This window comes from Benincasa hispida, chromosome 5 (assembly GCF_009727055.1).
Source record: "Benincasa hispida cultivar B227 chromosome 5, ASM972705v1, whole genome shotgun sequence".
In the NCBI taxonomy this organism is placed as follows: Eukaryota; Viridiplantae; Streptophyta; class Magnoliopsida; order Cucurbitales; family Cucurbitaceae; genus Benincasa; species Benincasa hispida.
Genome location: NC_052353.1, coordinates 53,260,214 through 53,277,327, shown reverse-complemented (window position 1 = coordinate 53,277,327; position 17,114 = coordinate 53,260,214). Strand labels below are relative to the sequence as shown.

General features: G+C 32.0%; 2 protein-coding genes across 2 annotated transcripts; both read left to right on the top strand.

The window, feature by feature from the left end:
- The first annotated feature begins 7,616 nt into the window (after positions 1-7,616).
- On the top strand, positions 7,617-10,605 carry LOC120078608 (expansin-like A1). Its single transcript, XM_039032894.1, has 5 exons — positions 7,617-7,731; positions 7,899-8,011; positions 9,141-9,319; positions 9,429-9,561; positions 10,277-10,605. Exons 1-5 carry the CDS (start codon positions 7,617-7,619, stop codon positions 10,529-10,531), a joined length of 795 nt encoding a protein of 264 aa, XP_038888822.1. The 3' UTR covers positions 10,532-10,605.
- A 3,675-nt stretch (positions 10,606-14,280) lies between these two features.
- On the top strand, positions 14,281-16,207 carry LOC120078574 (expansin-like A2). Its single transcript, XM_039032852.1, has 4 exons — positions 14,281-14,392; positions 14,513-14,625; positions 15,186-15,364; positions 15,823-16,207. Exons 1-4 carry the CDS (start codon positions 14,281-14,283, stop codon positions 16,205-16,207), a joined length of 789 nt encoding a protein of 262 aa, XP_038888780.1.
- Positions 16,208-17,114: the final 907 nt, after the last annotated feature.

The window sequence follows — 17,114 nt, the reverse complement described above, 5'->3', positions numbered from 1 at the left end:
AGCGATACTCAGCCCAATTTCTAGTGAGATTCAGCCTAATTTCTAGCGAGATTCCCTTCTAGAGCGAGATCCTTATCACAAAATTAGCGAGATTTCCTTCATTAGTGAGATTCTCATCATAAAATCTCACTATAATCTCCACGGTGAGCTGTTTGCTTGTTCTTCCCAAGCAGCTGTCTGCTTATGCACAGATTCTCTGTTACAATTTTAAAAATTCATAACTCCAAATTCAGACCTCTTTTGAAGAAACTTCCTTCTAAAAACATGTTTAGAATTAATTAACTTTCTTACTTTAAAGACTCAGCCAAACATTCCTTATAGTTTGGCCTAGAGCTTACAATCTTCACCTCGAGCCCTGATTAACCCTAAATTTTGTCTCTTCTATAATTTCATCACTTTCTGTTCTTCTTCTCCTGCCATCTTTCTCCGCAAGACAACCTTGAAAACTAGATTCTCCCAGCTTTTAGATGGCACCGATTTCACTAAATTTGCTCATGTAGATTGGCAAAACCAAACTTTCGAAGTTCCTTTTCCCTTTTAATCTTCCTGTCGCTTCCCAAATTCAAGGATTAACCGCCACGTGCCAAACCAATAAGTGAGTTTCCTTATTTAACATGTTTTTCTTTTCCTTTCTCAACAACTCCTATAAATAACATGGATTTTCACTTATATGATATTTAATATATATTCCTTTAGCTAAACATGCTTGTTTAGGTAACTTTAAATTCGGGGTTTATACTTAGCTACACAAGAGCTTATTTCTTCTTGCTTGCATCCTCTAACCCTCCTAAAACATGGCTTCATTAACTCATTAGGAGACATCTTATTACTTACTCTTACTTAAAGTAATTAGGGTTCAGGTTTTACACCGGCTTCGGTTTACCTGGAAACGGATGAAATAAAGTCAGATCTGGTACAACAAAATATAGCCAAAATCTTAGACGAAGATAACCTTCGACCAACAATTACAGAAGCTGAAAAAAGGGATATGGATGAGATGGTCTATTCGACGATAATTTTATATCTATCAGATGGAGTGCTTAGGCTAGTAGATGAGACCACTACTATAGCAGAGTTGTGGAAGAAACTGGAAAGTCTTTATTTGACTAAGTCCTTGCCAAATAAATTATATCTAAAGGAGAAATTCTTTGGATATAAGATGGACTCAAGTAAAGACGTAGAAGAGAACCTAGATGAATTCCAAAAGATTATAGTTGATCTCAATAACATCGGTGAGAAGATGTCGGATTAAAATCAAGCAGTTATTCTTCTGAATTCTTTGCCAGAGTCGTATTGAGAAGTTAAGGCATCTATTAAATATGGACGGGATTCATTATCCATGGATATAGTGTTGGATGCCTTGAGAACGAGAAATCTCGAGATTAAAAAGGAACGCAAGGATGAAGAGTTACTCATGGCCAGAGGCAGAAATGAGAAAAAGAATGGAAAAGGAAGAGAGTCGAAATCCAGGTCGAAATCAAAGAGGAAAAGCAAAAAGTGTTTCTTATGTCATAAAGAAGGACACTTTAGAAAAAATTATCCTTTGAATAAGAGCAAGGAAGCATCAAGTAGCAAGCATGCAGAGGATTCTAGTGCAGCAAATATTACTGATGGGTATGATTTAGCAGAGGTTTTGATGATGTCCAGCAGGGACATTCAGAATGCTTGGATCATGGATTCAGGGTGCACGTTTCACATGACTCCTAATCGGGATTTCTTGATTGACTTTCAAGAAAATGATGGGGGATCAGTTCTTCTTGGTGATAATGGTGCTTGTGATGTAAAAGGAATTGGGTCAGTTCGAATTGCAACACATGATGGTATGATCAGAATTCTTACAAATGTAAGGTATGTTCCAGAACTCAAACGAAAACTAATTTCTCTAGTAGAATTAGATAGAGCAGGTTATTCTTATAAATATGAGAATGGAGTTCTGAAGGTTATCAAGGGCTCTTTGGTTAAGCTGTAGGGGACCTTGAGGAATGGTCTTTATGTGTTGAAGGGTACTGCAGTTTCTGGTAATGCTACTATTGCATCTGGGAGATAAGCCCATGTTATGGCATAACAGATTAGCTCATGTGAGTGAAAGAGGTCTTCAAGCTCTTTCAGAACAAGGTTTGCTTAGAAGAGTTAAAGACATTGAACTCCCATTCTGTGAACACTGCATAATGGGAAAGTCTACTAGAGTGAAGTTTGGGAAAGGGAAGCATTCTACCAAAGAAATTTTGGATTATATTCATTCAGATTTGTGGGGTCCTACACAGGTACCTTCTGTGGGAGGTTCGAGATACTTTATGTCGATCATTGATGACTTTTCAAGAAAGGTGTGGATGTATCCAGTGAAACTAAAGGATGAAGCTTTTGGAAAATTTCTTAAATGGAAAAGGCAGGTTGATAACCAGACAGGCAGAAAGGTATCTGAGGATAGACAATGATTTGGAATTTGTGAATCAAAAATTTGATCAATTTTACAAATATGAGGGAATTGTGAGGCATTTCACTGTTACATACACTCCACAGCAGAATGGTTTAGCTGAGAGGTTCAACAGAACAATTATGAAGCGTACAAGATGTCTCTTAACAAATACTTCATTACGCTTGAAATTTTGGGGGAAGCTGCCCAAACAGCCTAATATCTTATTATTAGGAGCCCGTCTTCTGCTTTAGGCCTAAAGAATCCTCGGGATATATGGACAGGAAAATCTCTAAGCTTGGATCATCTCATAGTGTTTGGATGTTCAACTTATGCTCATGTTAAAGAAGGAAAGCTGAATAAAAATGCACTGAAATGTATGTTTATTAGTTATCCTCAGGGTGTTAAAGGATATAAACTTTGGTGCTTGGAAGAGGGAAGAAATAAATGCATTATCATCAGAGATGTGACCTTTAATGAAACAGAGATGCCATTTCATGTCAAAGAGCAGCAGAAACAGCAGACAGTTGATCAGGTTGAGGCAGAGGTTATAATTGATTCTAAAGCACCACCATCAGTTAATTCAGGTGATTCCAGTGATCAGTCATCCAGTTTTGAGGGTAGACAGCCTCAACTACAGAAGACTTTGATTGATGAGGGAGCTTTTGGTGAAGAAAGCTCAGTCGTAGTGACTTATAGAAATATCAGCTTACACGTGACAAGCTTCAGTGGGTGAGGCAAGCTCCTACGAGGTATGGTTATACTGATTTAGTTGCTTATGCTCTTACTTGTGCAGCTGACAGTATTGAAGCAGAGTCTCTTACTTTTAAGGAGGCTATTGTATCTGATTCGAAGGAACAGTGGAAGGATGCAATGGAAGCAGAGATTTTCTCGTTGCAAAAGAATCAGACATGGTCATTGGTTCCAAAGCCTCCTAATCAGAAACTCATTCAGTCAAAGTGGATTTATAAAATCAAGCCAGGCACAGGAGATGACAGCAAGCCTAGGTATAAGACTACTAGTAGCCAAAGGCTACACTCAAAAGGAGGGAGTTGACTTTCATGAGATTTTCTCTCCGGTGGTGAGACATTCGTCCATTCGATTAATTTTATCTATTGCTGTTCACTTTCATATGTTCGTTGAACAAATGGACGTCACTACAGCTTTCCTTCATGGAGAATTGGAGGAAATAATCTACATGGCTCAACCTAAGGGCTATGAGGTGAAAGAAAAGGAAGACATGGTTTGTCGTCTTCACAAGTCCATATATGGACTGAAGCAATCGTCGAGATAATGGTATATCAGGTTTGACACCTTTATTCTGAAGCAGGGATTTCACAAGAGCTCATATGTTGCCCGTGTGTACTGGCAACTATCTCAGAAAGGTACATATACTTATCTACTTCTGTATGTAGATGATATGATTCTGGTGTCTAAGGATTATTCTGAAATTTGTGATCTCAAGAAACAGTTGAGTAGTGAATTTGAGATGAAACATTTAGGTGAACTGAAAAGGATCCTAGGCATGGATGTGAAAAGAGATAGGGAGAAAGGTTTGTTAACCATTTCACAGGAGAGTTATGTGCATAAACTACTTGAGAAGTATAATATGTTTGGTTGTAAGGCAGTTTCGACACCCTTAGTATCTCATTTTAGGCTTTCTTCATCTCAGTGTCCTGTTACTGAACAAGAAAGGTTAGAGATGGCTAATATTCCTTATTGTAATGCTGTTGGAAGTATTATGTATTTGATGATTTGTACTAGGCCTGACTTGGGTTAAGTAGGTTTATGTCAAATCTTGGGAAGGAGCATTGGAATGCAGTTAAATGGGTGCTTCGATATTTGAAAGGTAGTGCCAGTGTATCATTGTTTTTTAGCAGGGATTGTGATAAATCAGCACTGTTGGAAGGCTTTATAGATGCAGATTATGTTGCAGACCTTGACAAAAGAAGGTCTCTATCAGGTCACATTTTTTGTTTGTTTGATAATGTGGTCAGTTGGAAGGTTGCTCTACAGTCAGTTGTTGCCTTGTCTACTACTGAGTCAGAGTATATTTCAGTGGGTGAAGCTGTGAAAGAGGCAGTGTGGTTGAAAATGATAGTTGGTGAGTTGTTGTCGCGGAAGTTCATTCCTATCGTCCATTGTGATATCCAGAGTGTTATTCATCTTGCGAAGAATCTATCTCATCACGAACGGTCCAAGCATATCGATGTCAAATTTCATTTTATCAAAGAAGTTGTGGCCCAGAAAGATGTTGAACTGGTCAAGGTTCATACAGTTGAGAATTTGTTATGTTAACCAAGGTTCTTCGAGCCCATAGGTTTAAATATCTATTAGATGGGCTGAATATTAAATCTGGATGATAGAAAGTTTGGAGAATCAGCTTGGCACTTAAATATTCTTGTTATGAGCGAGATTTGTAGAAAATAACAAGGTATTTAAGTAGGTTTTATTGGATTTTTGGAAAAATTAAAGGCCCAATGACATTATCGTAATTATTTAATAGTGACAAACTTGTAATTTTCCCTTTCTTCTCCACTCAGGGTAGTATTGCGTGATTTTTTTAAAAAAAGAAAAGGTGCAGCCGCTGAAGAGAAGTGGAGCTGCCTGAGAGCTTTCGAAGTCCACGAAGCTACCTGAAACGAAAATAGCAGCCGACTGAAAAAGAAAATTGTGAACGGAAGCTAGAGCCGACTGTGAGGAAGCCACTGTGGGTTTTCTCCGTCCAGCGAGGTCGATGGCGTGGGCGTGAGTTTCCGTCTGCGCCGGTTCTTGCGTGGAAGAGCAGCGGCGGTCAGCTCCGATTTAGGGAGTGGGTGCGGCGGTCAGCTTCGGTTTAGCGCGTGGGTGTGTCTGTCAGTTCTGATTCAGCGCGTGGGTTTGCTACAGATTTGGTTTTGGTGGTTCGCGGTCAGAGGCGGGTAGCACACTGTTTTGGGCTGTTTTGAAGCGGGTTGTTCTCAGTTTTCAGAGGCGACGGTTTGTGTGGATCTCTAGATATCAATGGATACTAAAATAACAGACTGGTGATTTCGTTAATTATCTATAATTTGTAAAATTCTTTTATCGCTCATTAATAAATTAATTCAAGCTGGTTCCCAAATAGGATATAAACCAAATTGATCGAACCACTATATATCTTGGTGTTCTGCTTTCGATTTATTTCTGCTGATTGTTTTGTGTTCTGTTTGACCATCTAAGTTAGGTTCAGAAACTCTCACAATAATATAGCTTTTTTATTTTTAAATCACCAAAATAATTTTCTAAAAAACTTAATAAATAGAAATTACTTTGAAGAATTGGATTAATCAAAAACTATTTTTGAAAAAATGACCTTAATGAAAGAAAGAATAACATATTTGTATAATTAATAGAAATACTTATGAGAACATAGTGCAACTACTTTCTCAAAAAAAAAAAAAACCATAGTGGAACTAAATAAATTTTTTAATTAAATTATATCTAAAAAAAGTAACATGCCACAACATCTAAAAAAAATCGAAAAAGTTTCTTCAAAAAGAAAAAAGCAGCTTAAACTGGAAGGTATTATTCCAAAATCCATATACATCGTTGGTCTAGTTCTTAATATAATATTCTTAAGAAAAAGAAAAATATTGATCTTAACTTTTAGTTGGGATATAACAGACAAAATATCATTAATAAATTTACTAATGCTTCATACAACTAATTATTTTAAGAGAAATTATTTTAAATAGTAAACTGCTAAAAATATTTTTCAAGTATAGTAAAAAATTATTGTATATCAATAATAGACTGTGATAGATCATGATAGATATCTATCACTGGGTAATAGACTACGATAGACATCTATCGACACCGACATGATCTATCTCTGATAGATAATGACATTTTTCTATATTTATAAATAGTTTACTCAGTTTTTTAAATTTGAAAATATCCCTTATTTTAATAAAAAAAAATATATATATAACATAATTAAAATTTATATAATAAAAAAAAAACTAAAAGTATGTACATGCACCATTTTTCTTTAAAAAATAACACATCACATTCTCAAGCTTATCATCTCATGTCAAATGCTTAACGCCTCATTTGGTAACTTTTTTTTTTTTGAAAATTAATTCTATAGACACTACTTCCACATTCAAATTATTTTTTTTGTTATCTACTTTTCACCAATAGTTTAAAAAACTAAGCCAGGTTTTGAGAACTAAAAAAATAGCTTTCAAAAAGTTATTTTTTATTTTTGTAATTTGGCTAAAAATCTAACCATTGTACTTAAGAAATATGCAAACGATGGTAAAAAATATAAATGAAATAGACTTATTTTTTCCTTAAATAAAAACAAAAAATTTAATGGTTATCAAAGAGACCTGAATTTTCTTTTAGACTTTCAAAACCCATGTTCAATTTTGGTTAAAGTTTATGAATCTGAATTTTCAAAAGCCATGCATATGTATCAAAATTTCTATACCATGCATGGTAATCCATGGGTTTTCTCTTCTTATTCAATGGGCATGGATTTTGAAAATAAAAGGGAGAGCCCTTTGTTATTTAATAAGTTATTGTAAGTAATTATAGTTAGTTTCACAATATTAAAAAAGGTTAAGATCTTTAATTTAGATTTATGGTTTAAATACGTCTTTGGAATTTATATTTCTAAAATATTATTTTTATTTCTATACTTTTATAATGTTCATTTTGATTTTTATATTATTAAAAAATGGTCATTTTGGTCTTGTGTTTTCAATTTTATTTCGTTTTAAAGGGATCAAAATAAACCAAAGTTGAACTTACAATGACTAAAACAAATATTTTAAAAATTTAAAGACCAAAATAAAATAAATTTGGTATTATAAGAATCAAAACGATCGTTTTGAAAATACATGAGTCAAAATAGTTTGATTGACTTTTTATATAAGGAGGAAAGTATATTTTATTTAAACATAGAAATAAATGAGAAGCATTATGTCTTTTGTTTGATCGACTTTTTTTTATCCTTCTCTTCCAAAGTAAAGCAATTCAAATCCTATGTACCAAATAATAAATTATTATATCATCAATTCAAATCTGATTTGCCTTCTTAAAAATATTAGCCCAATTAGTAGTTATCCATTATTCATTGATATGCTTGACAAAATCTATATATAACCATCATTTCACACAGCTTCTTTCCCAACACTTTCAACTTGTCATAGTTTCTCTACAAATTAGAGTAAAGATGGCTTGGTTTTTTACCTTTCTTCTTTTTTTTCTTCTCTCCTCCGTTAATGCTTGTGATCGTTGTATTTCTCAATCTAAAGCGGCTCATTATTACGAGGATGCCCCTACTTCATGTAAAAATGTGTCTTTAATCTATTTTTACTTCTATGTTTTCATTTTGGATTGGATTAATCTAAAAAATTAATTATATACATATCATAGAGAATTGTAATCGTAAGATGAATGTGTTCAATGATGAAATTATTGGGTGTGTGTGATTAATTTATATGACATATTATAGATGGAGGTGCATGTGGGTATGGAAATTTGGCCTTGGAAATGTCTCGAGGTTATTTTGCAGCTGCTGTACCTTCTCTCTACCGACAAGGAATGGGTTGTGGTGCCTGCTATCAGGTGTGTATTACGTGATATTAAATTTTGTCGACATATCAATATTTCTATCGATATTTCTACATTTTTATGGATTTGATATCGACAAAAGGGGTGAAAACTTAAAGTTGATATTGGTTCAATCCATAGTAGTCACCTACTTAGAATTTAATATCTTATGAGTTTTGTTGACACTCAAATGTTATAAAGTCAGATGAGTTGTCCATAAAATTAGCGAAAATCTTATGAATTAAAAAAAAGGGGTGAAAATCAATATTTCCATTATATATTGTAAGAAAATCTATGAAACACAATGAACAGATAAAAAACAAAACAAAATGTTACTAATATTAAATATAATATAAGTAATAATTATGTAAGCTTCTTACAAAGCGTGAAAAGTGTATTTATTAATTTACATTTTATTGAATTTTTTAAAAAAAATAATTATTGACATCGACATTCTATTAATATTTTCAATGACATCAACATTTTAAACATTATATACATATTTAGTTTTCTATCAAAAAGTTTGGATCACTTTCAAGTGTTTATTTTGAAAAAAAAAAAAAACATTTTCCTAAAATTTTGTTGTATTTGACAACTCAAAAATGAACAAATTAAAATATGAGTTTGAGAAATAAGTTAGGTCGAGTGAAACTTTCAACTCAAATTTTAGGAAAACGATGTTTTTTTCTTTTAGTGTAAATTTGATAATTCCTCTCAAATTTTCATTATATATGAAATGACCATAATACCCACATACCTACCTTCACATATCCATGCCCGTTGCTGCCCTCCAATGACCACCGCTACCAAAAAAGCGTGTTTTTGGTTTTAATGACTGTTTTCTCTTTCCTCTCCAAATTTGTCACTCTTCATGTGTCATGAAAGGTTAATTTTGTTGTAGTGTTCGAAGTTATTAGTTAATAATACTCATTATAATTGTCCTTTATAATTATTTGACATTTGAAGAATAATTTTATATAGAGAGAAAATCAAACAAACTTCTATATAAAATATACTTTTAAGAAAATATAACCAAACATATATATATGTATATATATGAATGTTTTAAAAGAAAATGCATTCTCAAAAGAAAGAGGCTTCTCAAACATTTTATTGACTATGAGCATATACATTAATTTTGCAGGTAAGATGCAAGAATGCAACATTGTGTAACACAATGGGAACCAAAATTGTTTTGACAGATCACAACTCTGATAACAGAACAGATTTTGTTCTTAGTAAAAAGGCTTTTTCAGCTATGGCTTTAAATGGGAAAGGCCAAGAACTTTTGAAAATTGGAATTGTTGATATTGAATACAAGAGGTAAATCATATCATATATATATACTTAGTACTATATATTTAATTAATTGGCATATGATGATTCCATCAAAAGTAACTTATTTTAATTTTTTGGACTTTTTATGTTGTAGGATACCTTGTGAATACAATAAAAATTTATTAATACAAGTAGTAGAATGGAGCCACAAACCATATTATTTGGCTATTAAATTCCTCTACCAAGGAGGCCAAACAGATATAACAGCGGTCAACCTAAGAGCTCAGGTTAGCTAATTTATTTATGTAAAACTTCACTTTTCATGTGCTTAAAATATATTTGAAATAGTTGTATTTTGAGTCTCTCATGTTTAAGTTTAGTTGCATTTTGATTGATGTCTTGTATTTTCAAATTCGACATTTTAATCTACGACATTTAAATTTTTATTTAATTAGTATTTTTGTTTCTTCTTCTCATCTTTCCTTTCCTTTTTTAATCTCTTCTTTTCTTTCCCATCTTCGTCGACTTCCCACGACTTAAAGACAGATGCAGACTGCACCTAATTTCATATATTTCTTTTTTTTTTAACACACAAAAAATAATAATAATAAAAATTCATTTTTAAAAAAATTATGATATGACAGTTTTATTGAATAATTGTTTGGGCTATCTTTTCTTTAGATGACGTCCATGCTCAGATTTAAATTTCTTATGTATTATTAGAGAGTTGGTGTAATATTAAATTTATTTTCACTCTTTAGTTTAAATTTTTTTGTTCAATTGATGTATCAAAATGTAGAAGGTCATGTATTCACAAATTAAACTCTTATAATATTGTTTCGTTTCCAATTAATATTGATTTCCCACTTATTTATTTTTATTCATCATCTTAAATTTCTTTTGTCAATTGGTTGTTGAAAAATCATTCGAGATAAATAATTTTTAGTATATGTAATATGAGAACTTTTTCTATGCATTGATAAATTTTGTGTATATATATAGGATGATTCTGGAGATTGGCAATACATGAAAAGAAACTATGGAGCTATTTGGGATACAAATAAAGTGCCAGAAGGGGCAATAAAGCTAGTGGTGATTGTAGTTTCAGGGTACAAAAATGGGAGAGGAATAATGATAAATTATGCACTTCCTGCTGATTGGAAAAATGGAGAGATTTATGATACTGGAATTCAAATCAAGGATATTGCTACTGAAGCTTGCAATCCTTGGAGATGTGGTGAGGAACCATGGAAATGATCAAGGTTTAATTATATATAACTTTTCACAAATATATTCAAAGTTTTAGTTACAAATAAAATGTGTGTAATTTTCCCTACTATTAATTTGTGTTGAAAGGATTGAGTTGTTCTACTGTTAAATAAATGGAATGAAATATCAATATTTTATGTGAATTATGGATCTTTTGAGCCTCTACATTATTTCATTACGAAATCACCGATCGAAGAAAAACAGAAAGTAAAACAGTAGAAAATTCGTCATAGAGATTTACATGGTTTATTAACAGTGTGTTAGTTATATCCATGGATAGAGGAAGAGAGCAACTTTACTATCAGAAAGAAATATAAGACTATAGAATATTGCTTAAGTGCTAGTAAGGTTAGAGAGTTTATAGATAGCACACTCCTCTAAATTCAAAGGTCAAAATCGTAAATAATATAAATACGAATACAATTGGTAAACCCTCGTACTTGGGTTGTTCGGAACGCTATATAACAAATACAATGCATGCCACAAAGAAAAATATCAGTTTATACTCGTAAACTTTGGGGTTGTATCGAGTGGAATGGATGAACTAATAACTGTTTCGATTTTGAAAGTGTCTAATTTGATTCTCACTTGTATGAAACTTTATAGGTTAATTGAAACAATGGTATGTTTCACACGATATTTTTTTCGAATGATCAAATTTAAAGGAAGATGTAGGATATACATGTGTGTTTAGTGATCTCTTTGTCAATTAATTTTAATATGGAATTTCATATTTATTTCTCTCAGTGTCAAATGTGTTGAGATGGAATTCCCATGTTTTTCTATTATATTAGACATAAAATTAAAATTTATATATCTATTAGATATTGAAAGTCCATAGGTTGGATGCACACACTTATCTAAAAGTTCAAGGGCTAAATCTCTAATTTACGGTTTGTTTGAATTGACTTAAAAATTTTATATTTTTCAAAAATTCATTTTAATTTCATTGTGACACTTATGATAAAAATTTTTTAAAATAAAAACACTCATATATTTGGCAATTTTTTCTCAAAAGAATTTTTATATATAGGATTGTTTGATTTGTTATATACTTAAAATATTTTTATTAACATCAAATTACTATAAAGGATAATTATAACATATTATGAACTAATAATTTAAAATAATGAACGTTGGAGTTGATTTTTTGGGATGATCATCGGAGGTGGTTGCCAAAATTGGTCGGTGGCAGTATTGGCGATGGCGGTGGCAATGGCTGGAGTTGACCGGCGGCAATTGCTAAAAGTGGTTGTTCATGGTGTGGTGGCTTACAGCGATGGTGGCCAAAGTTGGTCATGAGTGGTGGTCGGCGGGTGGTGGTAGTCACGACAACATAGTAGAAGTGGTGTATATGATTTTTAGGGCATTTTAATCATTTTAAAAGTTATATAAATCAAGGAGAGATTGACGTTTAAACATTTAAAAGTCATTTTTCTAAAAGTTGATCTCAAATGTTTATCCTAGACCAAGCTTATTTCATAAACTCGTTTTTTAAGGTCAAGTGTTGAACCTATCTTTGTGCAGCTTGGACAATTGTCTAATAAAAACTTATCATCTCTCAAGTTTTTTTTTCTTGTGTGTATGCTAATCATTGTTCTTTTTCAAAAAATATTTTAAGTGGTTGTCATACACTACAAATTTTTTCAAAATGACTTATTTTCAAAATTAAACACTTAAAAAGTTAAACCAAATCAAGTTGGTTTAATAAAAAAAATTTCAACTCAACTTTTAGAAAAAGAATATTAATTGTTAATCTCTTTAACTTTTACCATATGTAAATTACGAAAATATCCTCACTACTTCTCCACCTCACGTCCACCATAGCTACTACCGGCTACCACCAGCCACCTCTAGCGAAACAACTACCACCCGTTGTTGCCAACCTCTGGCAACAACCACCCATGGACGACCACTCCGACAACAACCACCGTCAATGATCACCTTTGACAACCACCAACATCGACGACACCGATAATGACTAACTCTAGTTGCCAACTTTGACAACCAAACTCTGGCTGTCAACTCCGACAACGACACTAGCTATGGCAACCAATTTCATCAGCCAACTGTATTGATCATCTCCAATTGACATCAATTCCATCCATCATACACTCAAGAATAAGATAATAACAAAAAAAAAAAAACTCAACCATTAAAAATATTTTTAAGTAGAAATTTAAAATTATTAATTCACAGCGTTAATGGTACTTTATAATAATTTCACATTGATTTTGACTATTCCAAATGAAACAAACTTAGCATTTTTTATGTTAGCAATCCAAACAAACCTTTTTTTACAAGGTATATTTTAGTATTAAATCCATGAAGGAGATAAAATATGAATATTATATAATTTCAAACCAAAAAGTATAATAATAATTAATAACAAACAAACAAACTGATCAGACCATGGTATTGTCAAACTACGACCATATGTGACGGCCAACATACATTATCCATTATTAACTTATTATATTCTCTCTTTTCTTTCACTTTGCTTTTTTGGTCTTTGTCCAAAATAGTTTGTCTGATTTTCAGATTTAATAAATCACTATTGGGTGACTTATTGTCTAAAATAGCTTTTGATTCTGTGATCTAAAGTATTGAAAATCTTAAAAATAGTTTTTGTTTTTTTGAACGTATTGATCGTTTTTAAATTTTAAACTTAAAAATTAATCATACAAAGTAACTAGAACATATATGGTTGAAGATTTATACCATAAACTTATTTATAAATATATGATTTCGAGAAAAAATGCACATCACCTTCACGTGACAACAACGGTAAATTTATAATTCTAAAAAGAATGTGACCTGTGAGATGAAAATATTTATACACTGATGTGGTATTTTCACATAGACTCTCCAATGCTTAAGTCAGAAAGCATATATGTATAGCAAGTAAAAAATTTGAGTTTTAGAATAGTGTTACTTCTTCCCAGAGCTATCAAGAAGTATTTATAGATGTAGTTAACCTAGGTCCTTCTCAATATGGTTCGAAGTTTCATTAGAGGTATCCATTAACCTACGAGGTTGAGGCTTGCTTCGTTTGATATTTTTCTAGAATCTATCTCAGCCAAGACCAAGGTAGAGCATCTTCTTTTTGCCTCATTTTCGGCTTAAGGCAATCCCTTGAATCAGAACATGTACGATGCAAAATATCACTATCTATTATAGATAGGTTGCGATAAAAATCTATCAATATTTGATAGATGTCTATCGTAGTTTATCGTTGTTTGTCATCGATAGACAGTAACATTTTATTATACTTAAAAATATTTCAACAATTTATTATTTAAAACAATGGCCAATAAATATATACAACCATCAAAAGAAAAAAGAAACACAATTTAAAAATTAGAGGTGGGAGGAAGTGCATTAAATATCAAAACTTTACTTAATCTGCTGACTCAAGAAGATGGATTCTTACTTCTAAGTCCAAACAAATCTGATCTAATTAGGTGCAGAAAGACTACCATCTGAAATATTTTTTCTTTTCCTACTCTTTTTTCACACACAATATCAAGCCAATACTTCATTTTTCTTCCTTTCATCCAAATTTTCCCCCAAAAATCAACACATCAAAACCCATCTACACAAAAAGCCAAGTTCTCATACTTTGTCTTATAATTAGGCCAATTCCCAAATTGGAGTCACTCCTATATAAGTATCATCATTCTTATGCCTTTCTTCCTCACACTCATAATCAACATACAACAATTTCCTTAGCAAAAATGGCTTGGTTTCTTGGCTTTCTCTTTCTCTTTTTCGTTTCTTCAGCTAATGCTTGTGATCGTTGTGTTTATCAATCTAAAGCTAGCCACCTTTATGATTCACCTACTACATGTAAAATGAATAAATGAATAATAATTTTCAATTTTTTTTTTATCTTTTTTAGAATAATAATTGCATGAAGATTTGGTCATAATTAATATGGGGTCTCTCTTATATATCCATTTGGAACAGATGGAGGAGCATGTGGTTATGGCAATGTGGCCTTGCAATTCTCTAATGGCTTCTTTGCAGCTGCTGTGCCTTCCCTTTATAGACAAGGAGCTGGTTGTGGCGCCTGCTATCAGGTCCTTATTTCCTTTTCTTTTCATATGGTTTTTCTCTTTTAGGTACAAGTTTAGAGATACGAGATCGAAATTTTTTTATCTCAAAACAGATAGTGTATATATCAATTATCGATGAGCTATACTTATTTTAGCTTTTCACATATTAACGTTTTTCGTAAAGATCTTTTTATGATAAGTTGGCAACTATTAGCTATAGTGTATGTTAAGCGTTGTTAAATTATTGTTGACATAACTTTTCACAAGTTCGTAGATTCGACTTTGACATAAGAGATAAACCTATATTTTCATTATATTGAGAAAAAATCGACAAAAACATAAATAATAATAATAAATAAATGTCACTCATATAAATAAAATAGAAATAATAAGCATTTAATTCATAACTGAGTATAAATGGTTTTTCAATTAATTTAAATTGTTATTTATTTTCTTTTTTATTAATTTTTTATAAAAATCCATCAACATTTTATCAATATTTTCATTGACATTTTTGTAAAATTGAGATCTCGACACATCGATATTGATATTTTAAACTTTAATATTAATATTTTCTTATTTAGGTGAGATGCAAAAACAGAAGGGTTTGTAACACAGTAGGTACTAAAGTGGTGTTGACAGATCAAAATAACGATAATGTGACAGATCTTGTCCTTAGTAAAAGAGCTTTCTTTACAATGGCTCTAAATGGCAAAGGTGCAGACCTCTTGAATCTTGGAATTGTTGATGTTGAATACAAGAGGTACAAGTTTTCATTATTTGCTTTATATATGTGTGTTAAATTACAAAAACTTCCCTCGAATTTTGTCTTCCGTTTTAGAAATTACCCCCTACATTTTAAAAAGTTGCAGTAACATCTTTGACGTCTTTCATAAACATTTTTAAACCATCTTAAAGTAGAAATTTTCTTTAGAATTTCGAATGATAATTACGACCTAGAATGATAGGTGGTAACATTGCCACATAGATACGTTTTAGATCACGACTTTGTTCACTGTTTCATGTCTCAATTTTCATTTGAAATAATAATAAAGGATTTTACTCCAAAAACAATAGCTTTTGAAACAAATATGAAAGTATAAGGATAATATTGAAACTTTTATACATAAAGGTGCTTTCGGAATAAATAGCAAAATTCAATGTACATATTTTTATAGTTTAACCTAACTTTTATTTTCTTAAAATGATCTCTTTATGCAGGGTGCCTTGTGAGTACAAATATAAGAATTTGTTAGTGCAAGTGGAAGAACCAAGTTATAATCCATTTTACTTGGCTATTAAATTTTTATACCAAGGTGGCCAAACAGATATAGTAGCTGTGGATATAGCTCAAGTAGGTACATCTGACTGGAGCCATATGAAGAGAAATTATGGAGCTGTTTGGGAAACTAACAACATACCTGAAGGAGCATTACAATTGAGGATGGTCGTGACTTCTGGATATGATGGAAAGTGGGTTTGGGCAAAGTCCGTACTTCCTGCTGATTGGAAAAGTGGAGCGATTTACGATACTGGAGTTCAAATCCACGATATTGCCAAAGAGAGTTGTCCACCATGGCAATGTGGTGATAAGATATGGAAATGAAGAATGTTCACATCAATTGTGATTTTATTTTCTCTAAACTATAGGATGGGGAAATTATAAATTTACTCATCTATGTAATAAAGGAATTCTAAAGAATTCTATAATGAAATAAAATGATGAAATATATTTTAAATATGAACAATTGTTTTGGTCTTTTGATCCTTGATGTACCCTTTTGGAATAAGGGATTTGTTTTTAGTAATTGGGACAGCAATATCTCAACACTACCTTGTATGAAATAGATGAAAATCATACATCTTATGAAAATAACGATTCCAACAGCTGGTTTCTACTCCTTTAACAAACTTACAAATCTGTAACTGAATAGTATAAACAATAAATACTATCTCAAATGAATTAAAGTAAGAGAGTTATCATTTTATAACTTCAAGAAAAGAGAGATTCCCATGGATGTAGGCTGGTTTTGGCTTAATCACGTATGATTTGTGTTCTTCATCTTCTTTCCCTTTAATCTTCATGTGTGCATGTTGAAGTTTCACCTTCAATCATAAAATCGCCATTAGAGAAGAGATCTGAGAGCTAGAGAGAAGCGTGAAAAATCTAAGAGAAGAAAGAGGAAATTACATTTCAAATGAGAGTGATAAATCTAAAATTCATTTAAGAAAAGAAACGGCATCCATGTGTTAATCAATCTACAAAGAAGATTTGGTTGCTTTACCTCTTCACTCGTTTCAACTAACTCATATCAGAACTGGTATTAGAGGACCAAGATAATCAAGAAAAAAGTTTTTGAAGGTTCAAGACTCAGATTTCATATTTAAAATGGCAGTGGCAAGGGTAGAAATAGAGAAATTTGATGGTAAGAGCGATTTTGGCTTGCAGAAACCCAAGATCAAGGTTATTCTTGGTCAGCAGAAATTCCACAAGGCTCTTTTGGACCCAACAA

Excerpts from the sequence above, each read along its gene's own strand:
- LOC120078574 (XM_039032852.1), top strand. The coding sequence starts at position 14,281 with ATGGCTTGGTTTCTTGGCTTTCTCTTTCTCTTTTTCGTTTCTTCAGCT. Across the intron at positions 14,393-14,512 it reads TTATGATTCACCTACTACAT|ATGGAGGAGCATGTGGTTAT; the intron begins GTAAAATGAATA and ends CATTTGGAACAG. Across the intron at positions 15,365-15,822 it reads GTTGATGTTGAATACAAGAG|GGTGCCTTGTGAGTACAAAT; the intron begins GTACAAGTTTTC and ends CTCTTTATGCAG.
- LOC120078608 (XM_039032894.1), top strand. The coding sequence starts at position 7,617 with ATGGCTTGGTTTTTTACCTTTCTTCTTTTTTTTCTTCTCTCCTCCGTT. Across the intron at positions 8,012-9,140 it reads GTTGTGGTGCCTGCTATCAG|GTAAGATGCAAGAATGCAAC; the intron begins GTGTGTATTACG and ends TTAATTTTGCAG. Across the intron at positions 9,320-9,428 it reads GTTGATATTGAATACAAGAG|GATACCTTGTGAATACAATA; the intron begins GTAAATCATATC and ends TTTATGTTGTAG.